The sequence below is a fragment of the Lepus europaeus genome, chromosome 1 (genome assembly GCF_033115175.1).
Source record: "Lepus europaeus isolate LE1 chromosome 1, mLepTim1.pri, whole genome shotgun sequence".
Classification (NCBI taxonomy): Eukaryota; Metazoa; Chordata; class Mammalia; order Lagomorpha; family Leporidae; genus Lepus; species Lepus europaeus.
Window position 1 is genome coordinate 13,146,236 of NC_084827.1, and position 18,010 is coordinate 13,164,245.

At 40.2% G+C, this 18,010-nt stretch overlaps 1 protein-coding gene across 1 annotated transcript in view; it reads left to right on the forward strand.

The window, feature by feature from the left end:
- The first annotated feature begins 2,835 nt into the window (after window positions 1–2,835).
- MTPN (myotrophin) overlaps window positions 2,836–18,010 on the forward strand; it is a 55,475-nt gene continuing 40,300 nt past the window's right edge. The window contains exon 1 of the mRNA XM_062195084.1: window positions 2,836–3,179. Coding sequence (XP_062051068.1) covers window positions 3,108–3,179 — 72 coding nt within the window. The 5' untranslated portion in view covers window positions 2,836–3,107. The remainder of the gene's footprint in view (window positions 3,180–18,010) is intronic.

The window sequence follows — 18,010 nt, forward strand, 5'->3', positions numbered from 1 at the left end:
AGGTCAGATCACAGAGAGTCCTGCAGGCCAAAATAATTAGGATTGAAGCAGCTCAGAGATGATAGCGGCTTTTGGAATGGCACAGAAAGGGGGCAGTAGTGAAGACGGCAAAAAGAACAAATTTGAAATACTTTCAATAGACTTGAGGATAAATTCAATTAGAAAGGAAACTTGGGGGGCTGGCACTGTAACACTGTGGGTTAAGCCACCACTTGCATCATGTATTGAAACAGCAGTTCATGTCCCACCTACTCCACTTCCAATCTCACTTCCTACTAGTGCACCTGGGAAGGCAGCAGAAGATGGCTGAAATGCTTGGACCCCTTCCACCACGTGGGAAACCAAGACAAAGTTATAGGGTCCTGGCTTCAGACTGGCTCAGGCCTGGCTTCTGCAGCCATTTAAGGAGTGAATCAGGGGCCAGCACTCTGGCATAGAAGGTTAAGCCTCTGCCTGCAGTGCCAGCATTCCATATGAACACCAGTTGGGGACCTGGCTGCTCCACTTCTGATCCAGCTCCCTGCTAATGCACCTGAGAAAGCAGCAGAGGATGGCCCAGGTGCTTGGGACCCTGCATCCATGTGAGAGACTTGGAAGAAGCTCCTGACTCCTGGCTGCAGCCTGTCCTAGCCTGGGCCATTGCAGCTATTTGGAAAGTGAACCAGTGGATGGAAGGTCTCTCTCTCTCTCTCTCTGTATTTCTGCCTTTCGAGTAAATAAATAAATCTTTTTAAAAAAGAAAAAAGAGTGAACCAGATGGAAGGTTTTATCCCTCTTTGTCTCTCTCTCACTCTCTCTCAAGTGAATACATAAATCTTTAAAAAAAAAAAAAAACAAAGTCTTGGATTGGGAAGCATTATCATGACTCCTTTGTTTCTGTTTTTATTCACAGAGTGGTTGTTGGCAGCATCACTTACAGAGACAGAGAAACACAACAGACAACTACGTTTAGAATCTACAGGAGACCCAGTACTACGTGAGATGTGTTAAGTGTGAGACATTCAAATGGGTAAAACTAAATCTAATGTGGATTGCATATGAGAATTCTAAGTCGGAGATATAAATCAAGAGCCATCAAAGTGTGATTCAGAAATCACATAGGTGGGTGTGAGAGTTAGAGAAGAGATGGAGACTCTGGGATTTCCTTAATATATTCCTCCTTAAGATTTGTTTCCAGAAATGTATCATCACTGGGGATGTGGATTCGTATTTCTAATTGTTAGGCAGCAAAATTAACAGAGTAAGAATCTAGCCAGATGTTAAATATTTGTATGTTTTTCTTTGAAACTTCTGTTATTTCTAAATAATAGCTCCCCCAACAAATTACCGTATTTTACACAAATCCATATTTTACACATGTGGAACACTGAAGTAGAGGGGGATTAAGTAAACTTCTCCAGATAACACAAAATTGGTGAGGGTGGGTCCTGTATTCATAAGCCGTCTGGCTCCACAGGCTGTGTTCTGAACGCCCACACTATGTGGCAACAGCAGTAGAGTAGCTTGGCATATTTGTTTTGTGTGGTATAAATAATAGACTTGATTTTTATATACATAATAGTCCCCATAAGAGTTCTGGTTGCATCTCAGTGTTCACGTGTGCACGTCTGAGTCAGCCAGGGCTGTGCCTTGAGGTAATCACATACAAACCCTAGGAAGAACAGGTTTCACTAGAACAGTCCTGAAGCTTCAAACCATTAGAAACAAGCACAGAAGCTGTAAAACACAAATTGTACAAGACAGTTAAGTCTGCTACACTTGTGGCATCAGCCGGAATACCTAGTCCTGGGCATCATTTGTTGGTCAGGAAGAGGAGTTAACTATTTCCCTCTCCTCAGAAAATTATGCATATTAACATACTATATTCATGTTGTTTTCCTAAGTATTGAAGATTTCCTTAAGGCAGGAATTGATTTATGCCACTGCTTTTTACCATGGTCTCTGTGCATAGTGAATCTGACATGTAGTGGGCGCCCAAGCAAAAAAGGGCAGGAAGGAGGGACAGCAGGAGGAGGGAAGGGAGGAAGAGGAAGAGGAAAGAAAGGGGGCAAAGAAGGGAGGAAGATGGGAGGAAGGGATGGAGGGAGGGAGGAGGGAGAGGGAAGGGAGGAAGGGGAGGAAGATGGGAGGGAGGAAGGGAGGCAGGAAGGAGAGGAGAGAGGGAGGAGAGGAGGGAGGGAGGAGGGAGAGGGAAGGGAGGAAGGGGAGGAAGGAAGGGAGGCAGGAAGGGCAGGAGGGAGAGAGGGGGAGAGGGCAGGAGGGAGGAGGAAGAGGGAAGGGAGGAAGGGGAGGAAGATGGGAGGGAGGGATGGAGGGAGGGAGGAGAGGAGAGAGGGAGGAGAGGAGAGGAGGGAGGAAGGAGGGAGAGGGAAGGGAGGAAGGGGAGGAAGATGGGAGGGAGGAAAGGAGGCAAGAAGGACAGGAGGGAGAGAGGGGGAGAGGGCAGGAGGGAGGACGGGAGGGAGGGGAGAGAAGGGAGAAACCCACATCAAAAATCAAATCGCCTGAACTTGACATCTTTAGAAGGCAAGAGGCCCTCCAAGATTTAAAAAAGTTCTTCCCGTTTACCGGGTGCAGAAATCTCCTATTCCTGTCTGGCCCGCTCTACCCTCCCCCACCGGCTCTTCTGCCCGCAGCTCCCCGTACCCCTGCACCCAGCCTCCCAACCCCGGGAACCCCTCTCCAGCTCCTCCCTCCCAGCTAGGCGAGGGCCACCTAGCCACTGCGCCTGCGCACTAGTGTGGCTCGCGCCGCGGCGCATGGGCGGGGTCCACAGAGGGCAGTTCCGGGGAGGGGAAGAGGAAGAGGAAGTTAGGGGAGGGTCCTAGCGGGGAGTGAACCGGAAGTGCTAGCGCTCCAGCTTCTCTCGGCCAGGCGGAACCTGCTCCGCTGGGCCTGGTGGCCGCAAAAGTTCATTCTCCCGCCCCAACGGTCGTCGCAGCCAACTGCCTCGCCCGCCTGGCAGCCTAAGCCGCCTGCTCGTCTCCTCTCCGGCTTCGTGCGGCCCCGCGTCACCCCCGCCGGGCGGTATCCGCTGGCTGCCGCCGCCGCCGCCGCCGCCGCCGCCTCGTCTAGTGCCGGACCAAGCGGCCCGCCCCGCTGCAGCGATGTGCGACAAGGAGTTCATGTGGGCCCTGAAGAACGGGGACTTGGACGAGGTGAAGGACTACGTGGCCAAGGTGAGCGGGCGTGAGGGGGTGGGCGAGGGGACGGAGGTGGGATGGAGGTGATGAGGCAGCGCCGCCGATGGGAGCCGGGCTGGTGGGGGCGCGCGGAGGTGGCACGGAGGGGCCGGGGAGTCCAGGTGGCGGGTGGCCCGCTGTGTCAGGTCTCTGCTGTGTCCGCTGCTGCCTGGGCCCTCGGGGCAGGGCAGGAGTGGTCACGGGCCCCTGAGCGCTGAGCACCTGGGGCCGGCTCTCCTCTGCGCTGGCTGCTTAACTCTGTCTTTGAGTGGGGGGTGCTTCTCCGTCTCGGACTTGCCCGTCGCTCAGAGTAACGTTTTCTTTAACTCTGGGCCTGGCGTGAATTTTAAAAAGCCATCGACCGTGAAAAAGGGTACCGAAAATAGCAGTAGTTAAAATTCTGAAACTTGGTGTCACTTGGTTGTGGAGCCTTGAGTCAGGGTGTGGCCTTTTCCTCTCCCCTCGCCACAACAGATGCATCTTTGCCTCAAGTGGGAAGGCTGTCAGTTGACATCTGGAGTGTTAAAGAAACAGGAGTGGTTGTCAGACAAGCGCGTTAAGTTCATCCTCTCGCCAGTTCCCTCCGAAATGCTTACATGCGTAATGATGCAGTTTGGTTACAGTGTACTCGAGGGCGAAACCATGATTAGGAGAGCCGAACTCAAAACCCAAGCCCCGACCATAAAACCGGATCCGTAATGAGACTGCGGGACCTCACCTTTTGTAGGAGGGAACTTACAAGTGATTTTAGTATGGTGCTCACCCAACAAAAAAGTCTTGCAAAATGAAAGTCTGGTTTTGTGACGCTGCGCAGGGCATCTTGCTCACCTTCTGGAACATGGGAGAACCAATTGTAGACTTTAATTGTTCAAAGGTGTGACCAGTGGTGTGCCGCCTTGGAGATCTGTGTTAGGAAGCAAGTAAGCAGAAGCAGGAGTTTCTTAAAACTTGGAGGGTTGCGCAAGGCAAGCTGCTGATTGCTGTACTGTATTCTGTACCCTTACAACTTAGATTTTGTGCTTAACTTGTTACTTGCAGTGGATTTTTAGGACAGGTTGCCTTCTGGTCACTGTCTTCTCAGCTAGTGGTTTCTCACTGAGATCTGAATTATTGGCTGTTTCAATGAAAGGTTGACGAAAAGAAATTATGTGGAACTGCAATCCGTGGTAGCCTGACCAGTGGTGGGACATTGTATTCTGGAAATGAGTAGGCTTTGGTTTTCTCGTCAAGGCGGAACCCAGGTTATTTGAAATTCAGAAAGTTGTTAAGTACTAAAAGTAACACACTTGATATACAGTCTTCGTGATACATATGTTATCTTTGCAAATATTGCAAGGTAAGTCCTATCATTAGTCTTATACAGATACTGATTTTACAAAATGGTGAACCTAGAAGTGCTCACTTCAGAGCAGAGACATTTTAGTTATGCCATACAGTCTCTCTCAATCTAAAACATAGTTGTGAAAGCATAAAAAAAAAACGAGATTTATGGTAGGACATCCCCAAGTTCCACATCCAGGCCAATAATTTGTGCCCAAGGAGTTCTCAATCACATGAAAAGATTGTTGTAAGAATATATGCCAATAAGGATGCATTAATTTAATTTATTTTCAGGTGGCTTTGAAATTAGGTTACTGTGTTAAGTTTGATTCTCCCCTAATTACTACCATACCACTTACTGTCATAATGTGTGAGAGGGAGGATGTACAAAAGTATTGAATACCGGGTTATCCAAAAGGGTTTGACTGTAATGTAATCCTACTTACAGACCATTGAATTTTTGCCTTTCTTAGTTTTCACTGAGTAACATGGTTCTCTTAAAATATCTTTTACTTTGTTAATGAGAACAATAACCAAAACAAAAAACACCTGACCCTCCAGTTTCTTATTGATGAACTCCTTTATTTTGCCTTTTTACACTCCCAAGTCCTTATTACAGCCTCTTCTGCTCAGCTGCCTCTTCTGTACTTGTTCATTAACTCATCTTTTTCATCCAGCAATTTAGGAGCGTTATTTTCTGAGTTTAGGTGCATTTATCTGAGTTGGTGTATACAGAGAGAGCACTAAAGAAACATTTGAACTTGTCTAGTTTTCATTCTTAGAAGCCTTTTTAAAATAATCTATTTAGTAACTTTATGAAAATCTCTCATTGTTAACATATACGAATGTTCTTGTAGGAGAAGCATTTTAATGTTTTTCTTTTAAAAAATCGGTAATTGTATGTTTTTACTTGCTTCTGACTTCTCTACAGAAATTGTAGTATGGATAGCCATAAATTGTTGATGTTAAGTGAGTTTTTGAACTCTGAAGAGTCAGTTCAGAATTCCCAGACCACTGAAAATTGCATGTTTCTATAAGGAAAAAGCAATATACAGGAAAAAAGTTAGGTTACTCTATATTAAACATTAAAATGATAGTTGAGGCAATTTTAAAAAGTCTTTCACTAGTGCATTTTGGCTTCTTGACTAACCTTAAGCCACAGTTTATGAGTTCACCCACTTTTTTTTTTTGGGGGGGGGGGGGGTGCAGTTTTGATCCCAAGCACTTTACCAGGCCTGGAATGATACCAGAGAAGCTGAATGCAGTGCTTAGGCAGCTGGAGCATCTGTACACAGACCTAAAGGAGAACACTTTGAGACTTTGTGGTTGCCCCACCCCCACCCCCCTACTAGTCAGTTTACACAACACCACTGCAGGGATCTCTCTAATGTGAATCTAAACATATTGGCTTTTTCAGCCAACCTCCTTTTTGTGATTCCTCTGGACTTGGGAGAAAAGAGCCAACTCTTGGTCAGTTTGGTGTGCTGGGCCATTATGATCTGGTCCTCGCCTACACTCTCTAAACTTGCCTCTGCAAGCCTCCTGCTCCGGATCCTGCCATGTGCTCTTTCATCCTTCTTGACCAGGTCCGCCCATCTCAGTCCCCAGCCTCCAAGCTGGCAAACTGTTTAAATACCACCACTTTCAGAAACATAAACCTCTGCTTTTTTTACTGTTTTGCTTATCAAATTGCTGTGGTTTTGTATCCGTATCTGTCTTTCATTAGACTCTGAGCTTCTGCAGGGTAGATACTGTATTCTTTTTCCACATTGTATCTCCTGCATAATGCCAAGGAAATTTATTAAAATCATATGTTCCTAGTGAGAAATTCTTATTCTGCATTTATTTCAGTAAACTTCACTAGTTATAATAAATTACCACTGACTGGTTAATGTATACATACAGATATATATTATACATGTGTGTATATAATATATGTATTTTGTATATATGTATATTTTATATATATATAATAGTATATATACTTTTTTCCCCAGTATCCATGTGTATGAAATAGTTGTTTTATTTCTTAGCTTACAAAAGCTTAGAATTGACACATTAGGAAAATGAAAGAGGGCCTTACAAGAGATAGGAACAACAAATTAGCTCAGACTATGAATGAAAATAAGAAAATAGCTATAATTTAAAAAAATTTTTAATGTAACAATTTGAAAATAATCAGCATAGAGACCAGCATCTCTGTAAACTTAAATTCTTGCCAGAGGCTATCTTGGCTCAAAGTATGTATGTAAAGAGAATGTTTGATAGTTTGTGGAGACTTCTTTTTACTTATAATCAAATGTTAGAATTGATATTCATAATTATGATCCTACACAGTCCAGAAAAATTTAAATTGTGTCTTACTAATTAAATTTCTGAGATTTCTTTTCAGACAGTTTTTTTAAGATTTATTTATTAATTTGAAGTCAGAGTATAGAGAGAGAAGGAGAGGCAGAAAGAGATAGAGGTCCATCCACTGGCTCACTCCTCAGTTGGCCACAACGGCCAGAGCTGCGCCAATCTGAAGCCAGAAGCCAGGAGCTTCTGGTGCGGGAGTCCAAGGAATTGGGCCATCTTCTACTGCTTTCGCCCAGGCCATACCAGAGAGCTTGATTGGAAGTGGAGCAGCCGAGACTCGAACCGGCGCCCATATTGCACGCTGGCACTGCAGGCAGCGGCTTTAGCCACTATGCCACAGCACCAGCCCCTTAAGACAGTTTTTAAACAACACTTTTTAAAAAGTATGTACTTATGCTTTTATATAATTGAGTTTTGTGATTCAGTACACAGGTATTTAATTATCACATCAGCTTGTGAGTATAATTTTTAGTATTGTTAACCTCATTTTACAGATTTTAGAAATGAATACAAAGATAAAGATTAAATAACTTGCTGAAGTTCATCCGGCTCTTGAGGGTGAACCCAGGCTTTGAACCCAGTTCCTTGGATTCTAATGGAGTTTGAAAGCTGCTCACTGTCTACCACTTCTCATACTCTTGACCTCCAGTTTGCAGTAAGGCCAGGTAAACTAGAGTACCACGTTATTGAGTACCTACATCTTAAAAATAGTCGCATTAGGTTGGTAGTTACCCATTGAGACCAGTAAGAAGAGAGCTTTGTGATTGATTTTGAGGATCCAGTGCTCTTTCAGTTGAATACTTGTGAGTTACATTGATAAATAGTTCCTTCTAATCTCCAGCAGGTCTCTCTTGTTTACATGTACTTCTGTTTCACTTGCTGTGAAATACTATCTTCAGGTCTCTAACTTCCCTTTCTCTGTGGTTTCCTTTCCCTCTCCAACCCATTCTAATTACATCTGCCTCTGACACTCTAATAGGTTTGAAAAGCAACAGTTGTGCACCTTGTTAGAGATAGGATCTGTTGAACTTGAAAAAGATATCAACTCTAATCTTATAGAAATTGCAAGGCTTGTTGGGATCACTTTTTACTCTTCCAATAAAATAGCCAATTTAAACAGAGCCTGATTCAGTCTATCTTCTGTTTATTGATTTTAGGCAGCTTTTTTTATTTTTGTTATTATTTTCTTCTAGGTTTTTTCTTATAAAAATTTATCACTTTGTTTTGCTTTTTTCCAAGGCAGGGCAGGTAGCCCAGACAGAACAAGTGTCAGCTGCTGTAAGATATAGGTGCCCTTAATAGATGTAAAAAGTTTAGTACAATATAGGCATCTTTCTCTCTACTAGGCTTTCAAGCCTTTTTTATTTAACTATAAAATATAGGAGGATCTGTTTGTGGGACACAGGCATGTTGTCATATAGTGTTTTTCTTATAGAGCTTTAAACATTATCCATTAGTGCACATAATTTAAAAGTTTAATGAATTAGAACTGTTTTAAATTACAGAAGTAATATCTGCCTATTTTAAAAATAAGGCCATTGAACACAGTGCAGTGAAACAGAGTATCCCATGCCTAGTCCCCCACCCAGATGGGTTTTCTTTAAAATGGAAAAGTATAAAGAAGACAGAAAAGTACAAAGATGAAAAATAAACCCTAATTCTACTACATAGGTAAAGCTCATTAACTTTAAAAAGTAAAATCAAAATAATTTAGGTGCAAATTAGAAAATGCTAGGGACTGGCCTTGTGGTATAGCATCCCATGTGGGTGCCAGTATTATTCCTGCCTGATGGTCTGGGAAAGCAGTGGAGGATGGCACATGTGCTTGGGTCCCTGCTACCAATGTGGGTAACCTGGCTTCCGACTAGCCCAGCCCTGGTCATTGCAGTCATCTGGAGAGTGAACCAGCAATGAAAGATCTCTCTCTCTCTGTGTCTCTCCCTCTCTCTGTAACTCTGAATTTCAAATAAATTTTTAAAAAATGCAACAATTAGGGCCAAAAGATGAAGGTCTCCCTTCCCCAATCTCTGTGAACACAGTTAATTATTCTTCACAGGTTAACATAATTAATTTCAAAAAAATATTGGAAATTTACTTATTCATCTGTTTCCCCCCTTTAAAAAAATCTTTAAATACTTCTGTACTTTGCTTTTTAAAATTCCTTAATTTCTTGCACAATGTACATTGTAATTAATTAATCCTCCTTTTAAGTGGTGCATGATATTCTACTTTATGAATATACTATACATTTTTAATCCTCTATGATAAATATTTTGTTTCCAGTTTATTTTTGCAAATAAGCAGCATTTTAGTGATCACCTCTGTATATATGCCTTGACAGATTTTGAATCTGTCTGCATTACCCTCCTGATAAATGTCCAGACGCACATCAGTGGCAGCTGCATGTGAGACTGATGGTCCCCTCACACCAGTGATGGTACTGGACATCAGCAGGCATTTGAAAAGTGATATTTGCATTTCTTTAAAGAGGAGATTGAATGAATATCTTAGCAGAACTTCATTAGCATTTGTAGTTTTTCCCTCAGATTTCTTCTCTATGTCTCTTGTTAATTTTTCTGTTAAGTAGTTGATCTGTTTCTTACTAATATGTATGAGCTTTTTGTAAGTTGGGTATTTTTAATGATAGGTTTCATAATTATCATTCCCAGTTTATCTGTTGACATTATTTTGTCCTACAATAGTTTTTATTTTTATGTGGTTAAACATATCACTTTTTCTTCCTTTGTCTTGGGTATGTTGTCCTATATGCAGAGACCTCTTTGTTTTCCTCTATAAAATAATAGATGATCTTGGTTTTCTAGAGTTTTTTCATCCCATTTATTGCATTTTAAGACATTTGACCTTTTGTCATTTATTTTGAAGTAAGACATGAGATAGGAATATAGTTTGTCTTTTTGGCAGTTCCTTTAACATTTATTATATTAATTCATCTTTACCCACCAATCTGAACTACCATCATTATCATAAACAATTCTGTTCTGAACTATCCTTATCATAAACAATTCCAATATGTGTTTGGATTTCTTTCTCTTTTTCTATCTATACTAAGCTAGTTTAATGATTTATAGCTTTATATGTTTTAGGATGGGAAAGAACTACTTTTCTTCTTACATTCACTGCAGAATTTAGGGAACCTTTAAAGTCTTTTTTTTTTTTTTCCTGTCACTCTGGGGAGAATGTGAAGCTGATTTGAACCTACCTCACACTTAGCCCCTATGTCTTAATAAACATTAAACATTGTTTTCTCTGAAATGTTGAGATTGTGTGAACTGAAGAACATTATGCCTTAGAAACTAATTCTTACAATTAAATATTTTAGGATAGGAGGATATGATACAGTGTGGGAATGTTATGTATCAGAGTGCCTGAAACAGTAAAATTGTTTAATCAAATCAGATTACTTTGTGGTATTACAACAGAAACCACATTGTAATAAGCAATATGACAGAAAGTAATCTTTTGCAACTGTATCTTTACTGTGTATATATTCCAATAAGCTTGGAAACTTGCTTTGCTGTATGGGTGTTTTTTCAGTTGGCTGAAAATTGCCAGGGTGGGCAGGAGCTGTGATTACTGAAAACAGTGAAAAGAGACCAAAATAGAAGAAGCTGACCCAAGAATATGAAGAGCAGAGAGTACCTAAAGTTTCAAAGACCTAAACAATAATTAATACATATAAGTATAGTCTTCTTTTTTTTTTTTTAAGATTTTATTTATTTGAAAGAGTTACAGAGAGAGGTGGAGACAGAGAGGTCTTCCATGCGCTGGTTCACTCCCCAGATAGCCGCAACGGCTGAAGCTGCACCGATCTGAAGCCAGGAGCCAGGAGCCTCTTCCGGACTCCCACGTGGGTGCAGGGTCCTAAGGACTTGGGCCATCTTCTGCTATCCCAGGCCATAGCAGAGAGCTGGATCAGAACTGGAGCAGCCGGGACTGGAACCAGCGCCCATATGGGATGCCAGCGCTTCAGGCCAGGGTGTTAACCCGCTATGCCATAGCGCCGGCCCCTATAAGTGTAGTCTTGAACTTCAAGAAAAGTTTAAATTTTATTTGCTTTTCTCTTATTCAACATGTATATATTTTGCAAAGTTTTCAGTTTGGCATACATAAAATAATGAACTTTTTTTTACTTAGGTCTGAACTCAGCCATAGGAAAATTTTTGGTATCAGAAAACAAAGTTGTAATAAACACTATCCGTAGTAAATTGGAAGCTCTTTATAGTGCTGTCCAGTAGGAATGTGGAATTGCCCTAATGGCAAAACCATAGTGTTGGCTTTGGAATTAGACTTTCCAGCTCTGGCCCTTTTGCTAACTGGATCACTTGGAGTGAGTTGGTGAACCACAAAGAACTTGAATTTCTTAAGTTGGTAAAAATCAGGATGCTAATAATGCCTACCTAATACAGACAGACTATATATCATTGTGCTTATTGAGTGACAATAATGTTAGCTCCATTTACTAATACAAACTATAAGTTTCTTTAAAGGAAAACTACTTCTGCTAGTTCAGCTCTCTTATTCTGTAGATAAGGAAACATTAGATGTTAAAGACCCTGATCAGGATCATACTGGTAATTAGGATTAGGGATTTAATTTACTTTTCTTGAACCTGAATATACTTTCATCACCACTCCAGATTGTCTCCTAATGAAGTACTTTGTATTAGCCATTACCTCTGTTGGAATATTCTTTTTCATTCTACTCTGCTTGATTTTTCTCCTTATTTTTCAAGTTTTTCATGTGTGCTTTGTTCTGCATTTCTGACTGCTTGTGCCTCATTTATGGCAATGTACCTTCTTGAAAACAGCTTTCTTATAGTGGTTATACTCCACTATAGAGTTTTTTTATTTTTAATTTTTATTTATTTGTATTATTATTATTTATTTGAAAGTCAGTGTTACACAGAGAGAAGGAGAGGCAGAGAGAGAGGTCTTCCATCCGCTGGCTCACTCTCCAGATGGCAGCAGCAGCTGGAGCTGCGCTGCTCCGAAGCCAGGAGCCAGGAACTTCTTCCGGGTTGCCCACGTGGGTGCAGGGGCCCATAGCACCGGCCTTGCTGTAGAGTTTCTTAAACTTGAGAGCTTATGGGCTTCTGACTTAACTGAAAAGCAGTTGAACTTGAATTTGAAGAACTGACTTATGAAACTCAAATCTTTCTCTGTGGAAGATGTCTAAGTTTTGAACATTCAAAGAGTTTCAAAATTCATGACTGGTTAAAAAAAAAAGGTGTTTTGTAGGTATGAATCAGTAATTACCATTTAGATATTTGAGTAGTACTTCTCAAATGTAAGAATTTGAAAAGTCTCCCATAAAAAACATACTTCTGCAGATCTTAAGAAATAGTGGGGCATTGTCTTTAGGGGAGGTGGAGTGGCTTCCCAGCACATGAAGTCCTTCTTAGGCTTCAGGAGTTCCTTTCTATAAGGTATGAATCTTGATGAAAGGCAAGGCCTGGCTCTTACCACAACAAAAGCCAAGAAAGGCAAACAAATTGCTTTCCTCTGCCCACACAGGAAATGGGCTCATAACCCAAATATGACTAGTTGGATGCTTCTGTCTGGAGGAGATAGGAAGACCCAGGCATAGTATAGGACAATAAAGAATGCTTTCAAAACCAGCAGAAGTGGTAGTGTGCTAGTTGTGGCATCTCTTCTGATGGGAGAATGAATATTCTGTAAGATTTGTGGAATTAACAATCATGAGCTTCCAACAAAAAAAATTTTTGTTGTTTCTAACTGATAAAAATATGTGTCAACAGTTATTTATTATATTTGTGCTTAAATATTATTTACAAAATATTTATTTTGTAAACCTGAAACAAGTCAGATATGTTTTGTTTTTTTAATTATGAACTTTTTTCTAGTATTCTCAGCTACCGCCGTCAATGAAGTATGGTTTGCAGTAATTTGTCAGTGAAAATGCCCTCCAATTAGGAACATGGGTGGGTGATTGCTATGGTCAGGATCAGCCATTTGTGAATTTTAACTAATAAAAAGGAGCTATTCTTCAAAACATATTTAAAGTGTTTCATGAGAATGTATTATCATGTTATTATATGATAATTAAGAATAAGTTGACTTCATACTTCTCAGGCCTTCATTTTTCTTTCGTGTCATCTGTTTTTCTGTGTGGTGAAGTTCTAGGTAAAGTATTAAAGTATTGCCACTCACCTTTTTATTGCTTTGCCCTTCAGTGGTGGAATTTAAATTTGAAATTTATTATGTTTTAAACTATAATTCTGGTACAGTTTTACTCACTAAGACACAAGTGCAGTAATGTATGATTCTTTGCTAAATTAAATTCTAAAGTAAGGACATCTCTGAAGGTTGGGGACCAGAGGACAGGGGGCAAACAGAGGTAGGAAGGAAGAAAACATAGCATTTATCTCAAAAAGATCCACCATTTAGAAAATTTTAAATGCTGCAGTCTGAAGGAATTCTGAATTCCAAGTAAAGACAGGAAATGCTTGACTTTCACTGAATTACTGGGGACATTGTCTCAGTTGTATAAAATTTGGTAGATCTAGTAGGTTTACTGCTTTCTACCACCAGTCAGGTATCCAGTATTAATTTACATACTGTGCTACAAAATGGTCACACATATGCTAATTTAGCCTACTGTTTGTTAAGTAGCTTTACTTTTGGGGACATTGGTCTCTTGTGACAGTACAGTATGTACTTTTGCCTTAGAACTCAATTGTATCAGTGAGGTCAATAGAAGAGAATTATTTGCTTCACCTCAAGTCCTCACAGAAAATTCCCTGCAGGAATCAGATAGCCTTTTCCTTTAGAAATAGTATAAAGAATGCTTTCCCATCTCAATGTTTATTATTCAAATAATCCTGATCCTGTGTAGACATCTGTAAAGAATACTGTAATAATACCCACCAACTTCACTTTTGAGATGCATGTAAAAGATTCTACAGTTAAAGAGGAAGTCTGAAGCTATTAAAAATGTGCCATTTATTTGTATATTTATATTAAATTAACCAGTTCAGAGACTAGGGGAAGAAAAGATTGAAAATGCTGTAGCAAAAATCTAATGATGCAGAAGTCTTGTTTAAAAAGCATAAAAAAAGCATTTAATTTTATATTAATTAACCAAAAAGCTTTTCAGTTTGGTTCTGTGCTTAAAGCAGTAGTACTTCAAAAAGTTCATGGGAAATTAAAATTTTTCAAAAGGTTTATTTATTTATTTGAAAGGCAGTGTTACAGGGAGGCAGAAGCAAAGAGAAAGGTCTTCCATCTGCTGGTTCACTCCAAGATGCCCACAGTGGCCAGAGCTGTGCAGATTCAGTCAGGAGCCAGGAGCTTCTTCCAGGTCTCCGACATGGGTGCAGGGGCAAAGGACTTGGGCCATCTTCCACTGTTTTCCCAGGCCATAGCAGAGAGCTGGATTGGAAGAGGAGCAGCCAGGACTCAAACCAGTGCCCATATGGGATGCTGGCACTGCAGGTGGCTCCTTTATCCACTATGCCACAGCACTGGCCCTGGGAAATTAAATTTTAAAAATAAGTTTATTTAGGTACAAAACATCTTTAAATCCATGCATAGTTTCTGAATTTTTGCATTTGCTACAAACTTTTAAAACACTTCATATAATAATCTAATATTTTAACTTCTGTGTTCAAAGTAGCCTATAATTTTACTATTCTTTTTTTTTTTTTTAAGATTATTTATTTGAAAGTCATAGTTACACAGAGAGAGAAGGAGAGGCAGAGAGAGAAAGAGAGAGGGGTCTTCCATCTGCTGGTTCAGTCCCCAGTTGGCCGCAACAACCGGAGCTGTGCCGTTCCGAAGCCAGGAGCCAGGAGCTTCTTCCGGGTGTCCCATGCAGGTTCAGGGGCCCAAGCACTTGAGCTATCTTCTGCTGCTTTCCCAGGCCACAGAAGAGAGCTGGATTGGAAGTGGAGCAGCCGGGACTCGAACTGGCGCCCATATGGGATGCCGGCACTGTAGGCAGCGGCTTTACCCGCTATGCCACAGCGCCAGCCCCTCTACTGTTCTTCATCCCATCAATAGTGTAGGATAATTAAATAATGATTTTTATGTGTGAGTATTTCTGTTACTCATTTTTTTTTCCTTCCATCTTTTGTTTGTGCTAAAACTTTTGGTGTTAATTTTGTTATCTTAGGCCGGCGCCGCAGCTCACTAGGCTAATCCTCCACTTGCGGCACCGGCACTTCGGGTTCTAGTCCCATCCCGGTTGCTCCTCTTCTAGTCCAGCTCTCTGCTGCGGCCCGGGAGTGCAGTGGAGGATGGCCCAAGTGCTTGGGTCCTGCACCCAATGGGAGACCAGGAGGAAGCGCCTGGCTCCTGGCTTCGGATCGGCACAGCGCGCCGGCCATAGTGGCCATTTGGGGGGTGAACCAACGGAAGGAAGACCTTTCTGTCTCTCACTGTCCACTCTGCCTGTCCAAAAAAAAAATTTGTTACCTTACATTGGGATTAGAGAATGGGTTCTATGATTTTAACTTTGAAATTAGATTTTCATTGTTATAATCAAGTTATAATCAAGTTTGCTTAATATTCAGTAAAAGAAGTTGTAGTATCCATTGAGAACAAAGTTTGAAATATATTAAATTTCATTAATTATTAATCATGCCAGCTATAGCTTTATCTGCCAAAGACTGAGATGATGATAATCTGTCAGTACAGTGTTCTTTTTGTGTTTGCTTGGTTTTCTTCATATAGACTCATGACTAGCTCACCTATTTTTAAATTGTAAAATGAACATCTTTTTCCTGTTTATTTTCTTGTGCTTTCATTTCTACTATGTATGCAATTTACTCTTCTTAGTTTGCTACATGTATGTGCCTTATATATTTTGTCCATTTTATATTTTTGTGTTTTCTTGTATAATTTTGTTTTTTAAGGTCTAAATATCAGCTTTTAGTTGAATATTTGTTTACTTTTCTTTTTGATGTTTACTTAAATTTGAGGTTAATTTTCATCTTTAAATTTAGCAAACCTGTCCACACTGACTGTAATAATCAGTAAATTTACATTTTTTTTTAAGATTTATTTTATTTATTTGAAAGACAGAGTTAGAGAGGTAGAGACAGAGAGAGGTCTTCCATCCACTGGTTCACTCCCCAGTTGACCGCAATGGCCGGAGCTGCACCAATCCAAAGCTAAGAACCAGGAGCTTCTTTCAGGCCACCCACATGGCTGCAGGGGCCTAAGGACTTGGGCCGTCTTCTGCTTTCCCAAGCCATAGCAGAGAGCTGGATCAGAAAAGGAACAGCCGGGATTAGAACCAGCGCCCATATGGAATGCCGCCGCTTCAGGCCAGGGCTTTAACCCACTGCACCACAGTGCCAGCCCAATTTTTGTTTTTTAGACTTTGTACTTTATTTAGACTTGCTTTCATTTTTCCCTTTATCTAGAAAGACTTGTTTTATTGGCTTCTTTTTCTCCATGTCTGGAAAGTTATATGTCACGTTTGGATCGACTAGAACTTAAATGTCATCAAAAATATGTTTGAATCTCAGTTTTGCTTAGTTAACAAATAACCAGCAGCATTTGGTTTGTTAATAGATTTTTAAAATGAAAATATCTGTGCTGCTGTTACTTTTAAAATGTGTGTTCTATTTTTAAAATGTAGTTATCATTGAAATTGAGGAAATGAAATCTTCATAATCCATTTCTCCAAAGATGACTTAATAAATTTGTTGTGTATTAAAGTTTTGTATTTTGTATAAACATACTCTTGTAAGTTTTAAAGTGATTGGGATTATACTGCTCATCATGGTTTATAACCTGCTTTATTCACGTAATAACATGGTCATTCAACATGTCAACAATACTGACTATAGTGTACCTCAGTTTCCTTGCATGGAAATAGCAGTCTGGCCTTATAAAGTTTTTGTGATAATTAAATGAATTACATAATGCCTATAAAAAACTTAAAACAGTACCTGGGCTTATAGTAACTATTTAAGGAATATAAACTGTTTTCATTTTAAATAATTCTGTAGAATACTTCGTGGAGAATAAGCCATCGTTTATTTTTCATGGCTTTCATTTATAAAACTTAGTTGTGAACCTCTTTTTTTTTTTTTTTTTTAAAGGATTTATTTATTTGAGAGGCAGAGGCAGAGAGAGAGGTCTTCCATTTGCTGGTTCACTCCCCAAATGGCTGCAACACCTGGAGCTGGGCCAATCTGAAGCCAAGAGCCAGGAGCTTCCTCCGGGTCTCCCACACGGGGAAGGGCCCCAGCACTTGGGCCGTCTTCCACTACTTTACCAGGCCATAACAGAGAGCTGGATTGGAAGAGATGCAGCCGGGACAAAAACCAGCACCCATATGGTTTGCCGGCACTGCAGGCCACAGCCCTGCCCCAGACCTGTCTCCTAATAAAACTGTCAGACAGGACCTAGGAAGTTTGTTTCCTCACCTTCGTTCTGTCTTGTTTTATTTATATATATATATATATATATATATATGACTGTAAATATTTTTTAAATTATACATCTTTTTTTTCAAGGTTAGTTTTGACATCTGCATCTAGTTTTTATCATATTTACTTGAAGGACTTAATTGACTGTTTTTCATCATTAATTCTTTTAGGCCAAAAACTCCACATTCTAGAGCCCTTATTTTGAATACCTTTCTTTCATTATATTAAGAATTCTCAGAGTACAATGGATCTCAGTGGGTCGTAAATGTCTTTTTAAGAGCTTTGTGAAGTTAAAGCTATTTTCATAGTAATATTAAGATGTTATTTGACATTTTGATTGTGATGACACTTTTACTGACGGTGCATAAACAAAAGTAAAACTGTTGGATAAATGAAGGCCTTGGCACCAAAACTGGCCTATTACAGCTAGATGTGAGCTTCACTCCCACACATGTCCAGATGTAAAATGTGCTAGTCTCACTTGAGAATGCCCTAATGAAGCAGTGAAAGTGCACTTTTATTAAATTTGATTCTGGAACACATGTTTTAATACTGTGTGTGAGGAAATAGAAAGTACTCCTGCAATTATTGCAGTTGTGGTCTGAACTGGCTGCTTTTCTTTTTTATTTTTATTTGAAAAGCCAACTGGCAAATTATAGATTTTGTTATTCGTACTTGTATATTTGACAGTTTCTCAGAACCCTGTCATTTTAAGAAAAATAATAGT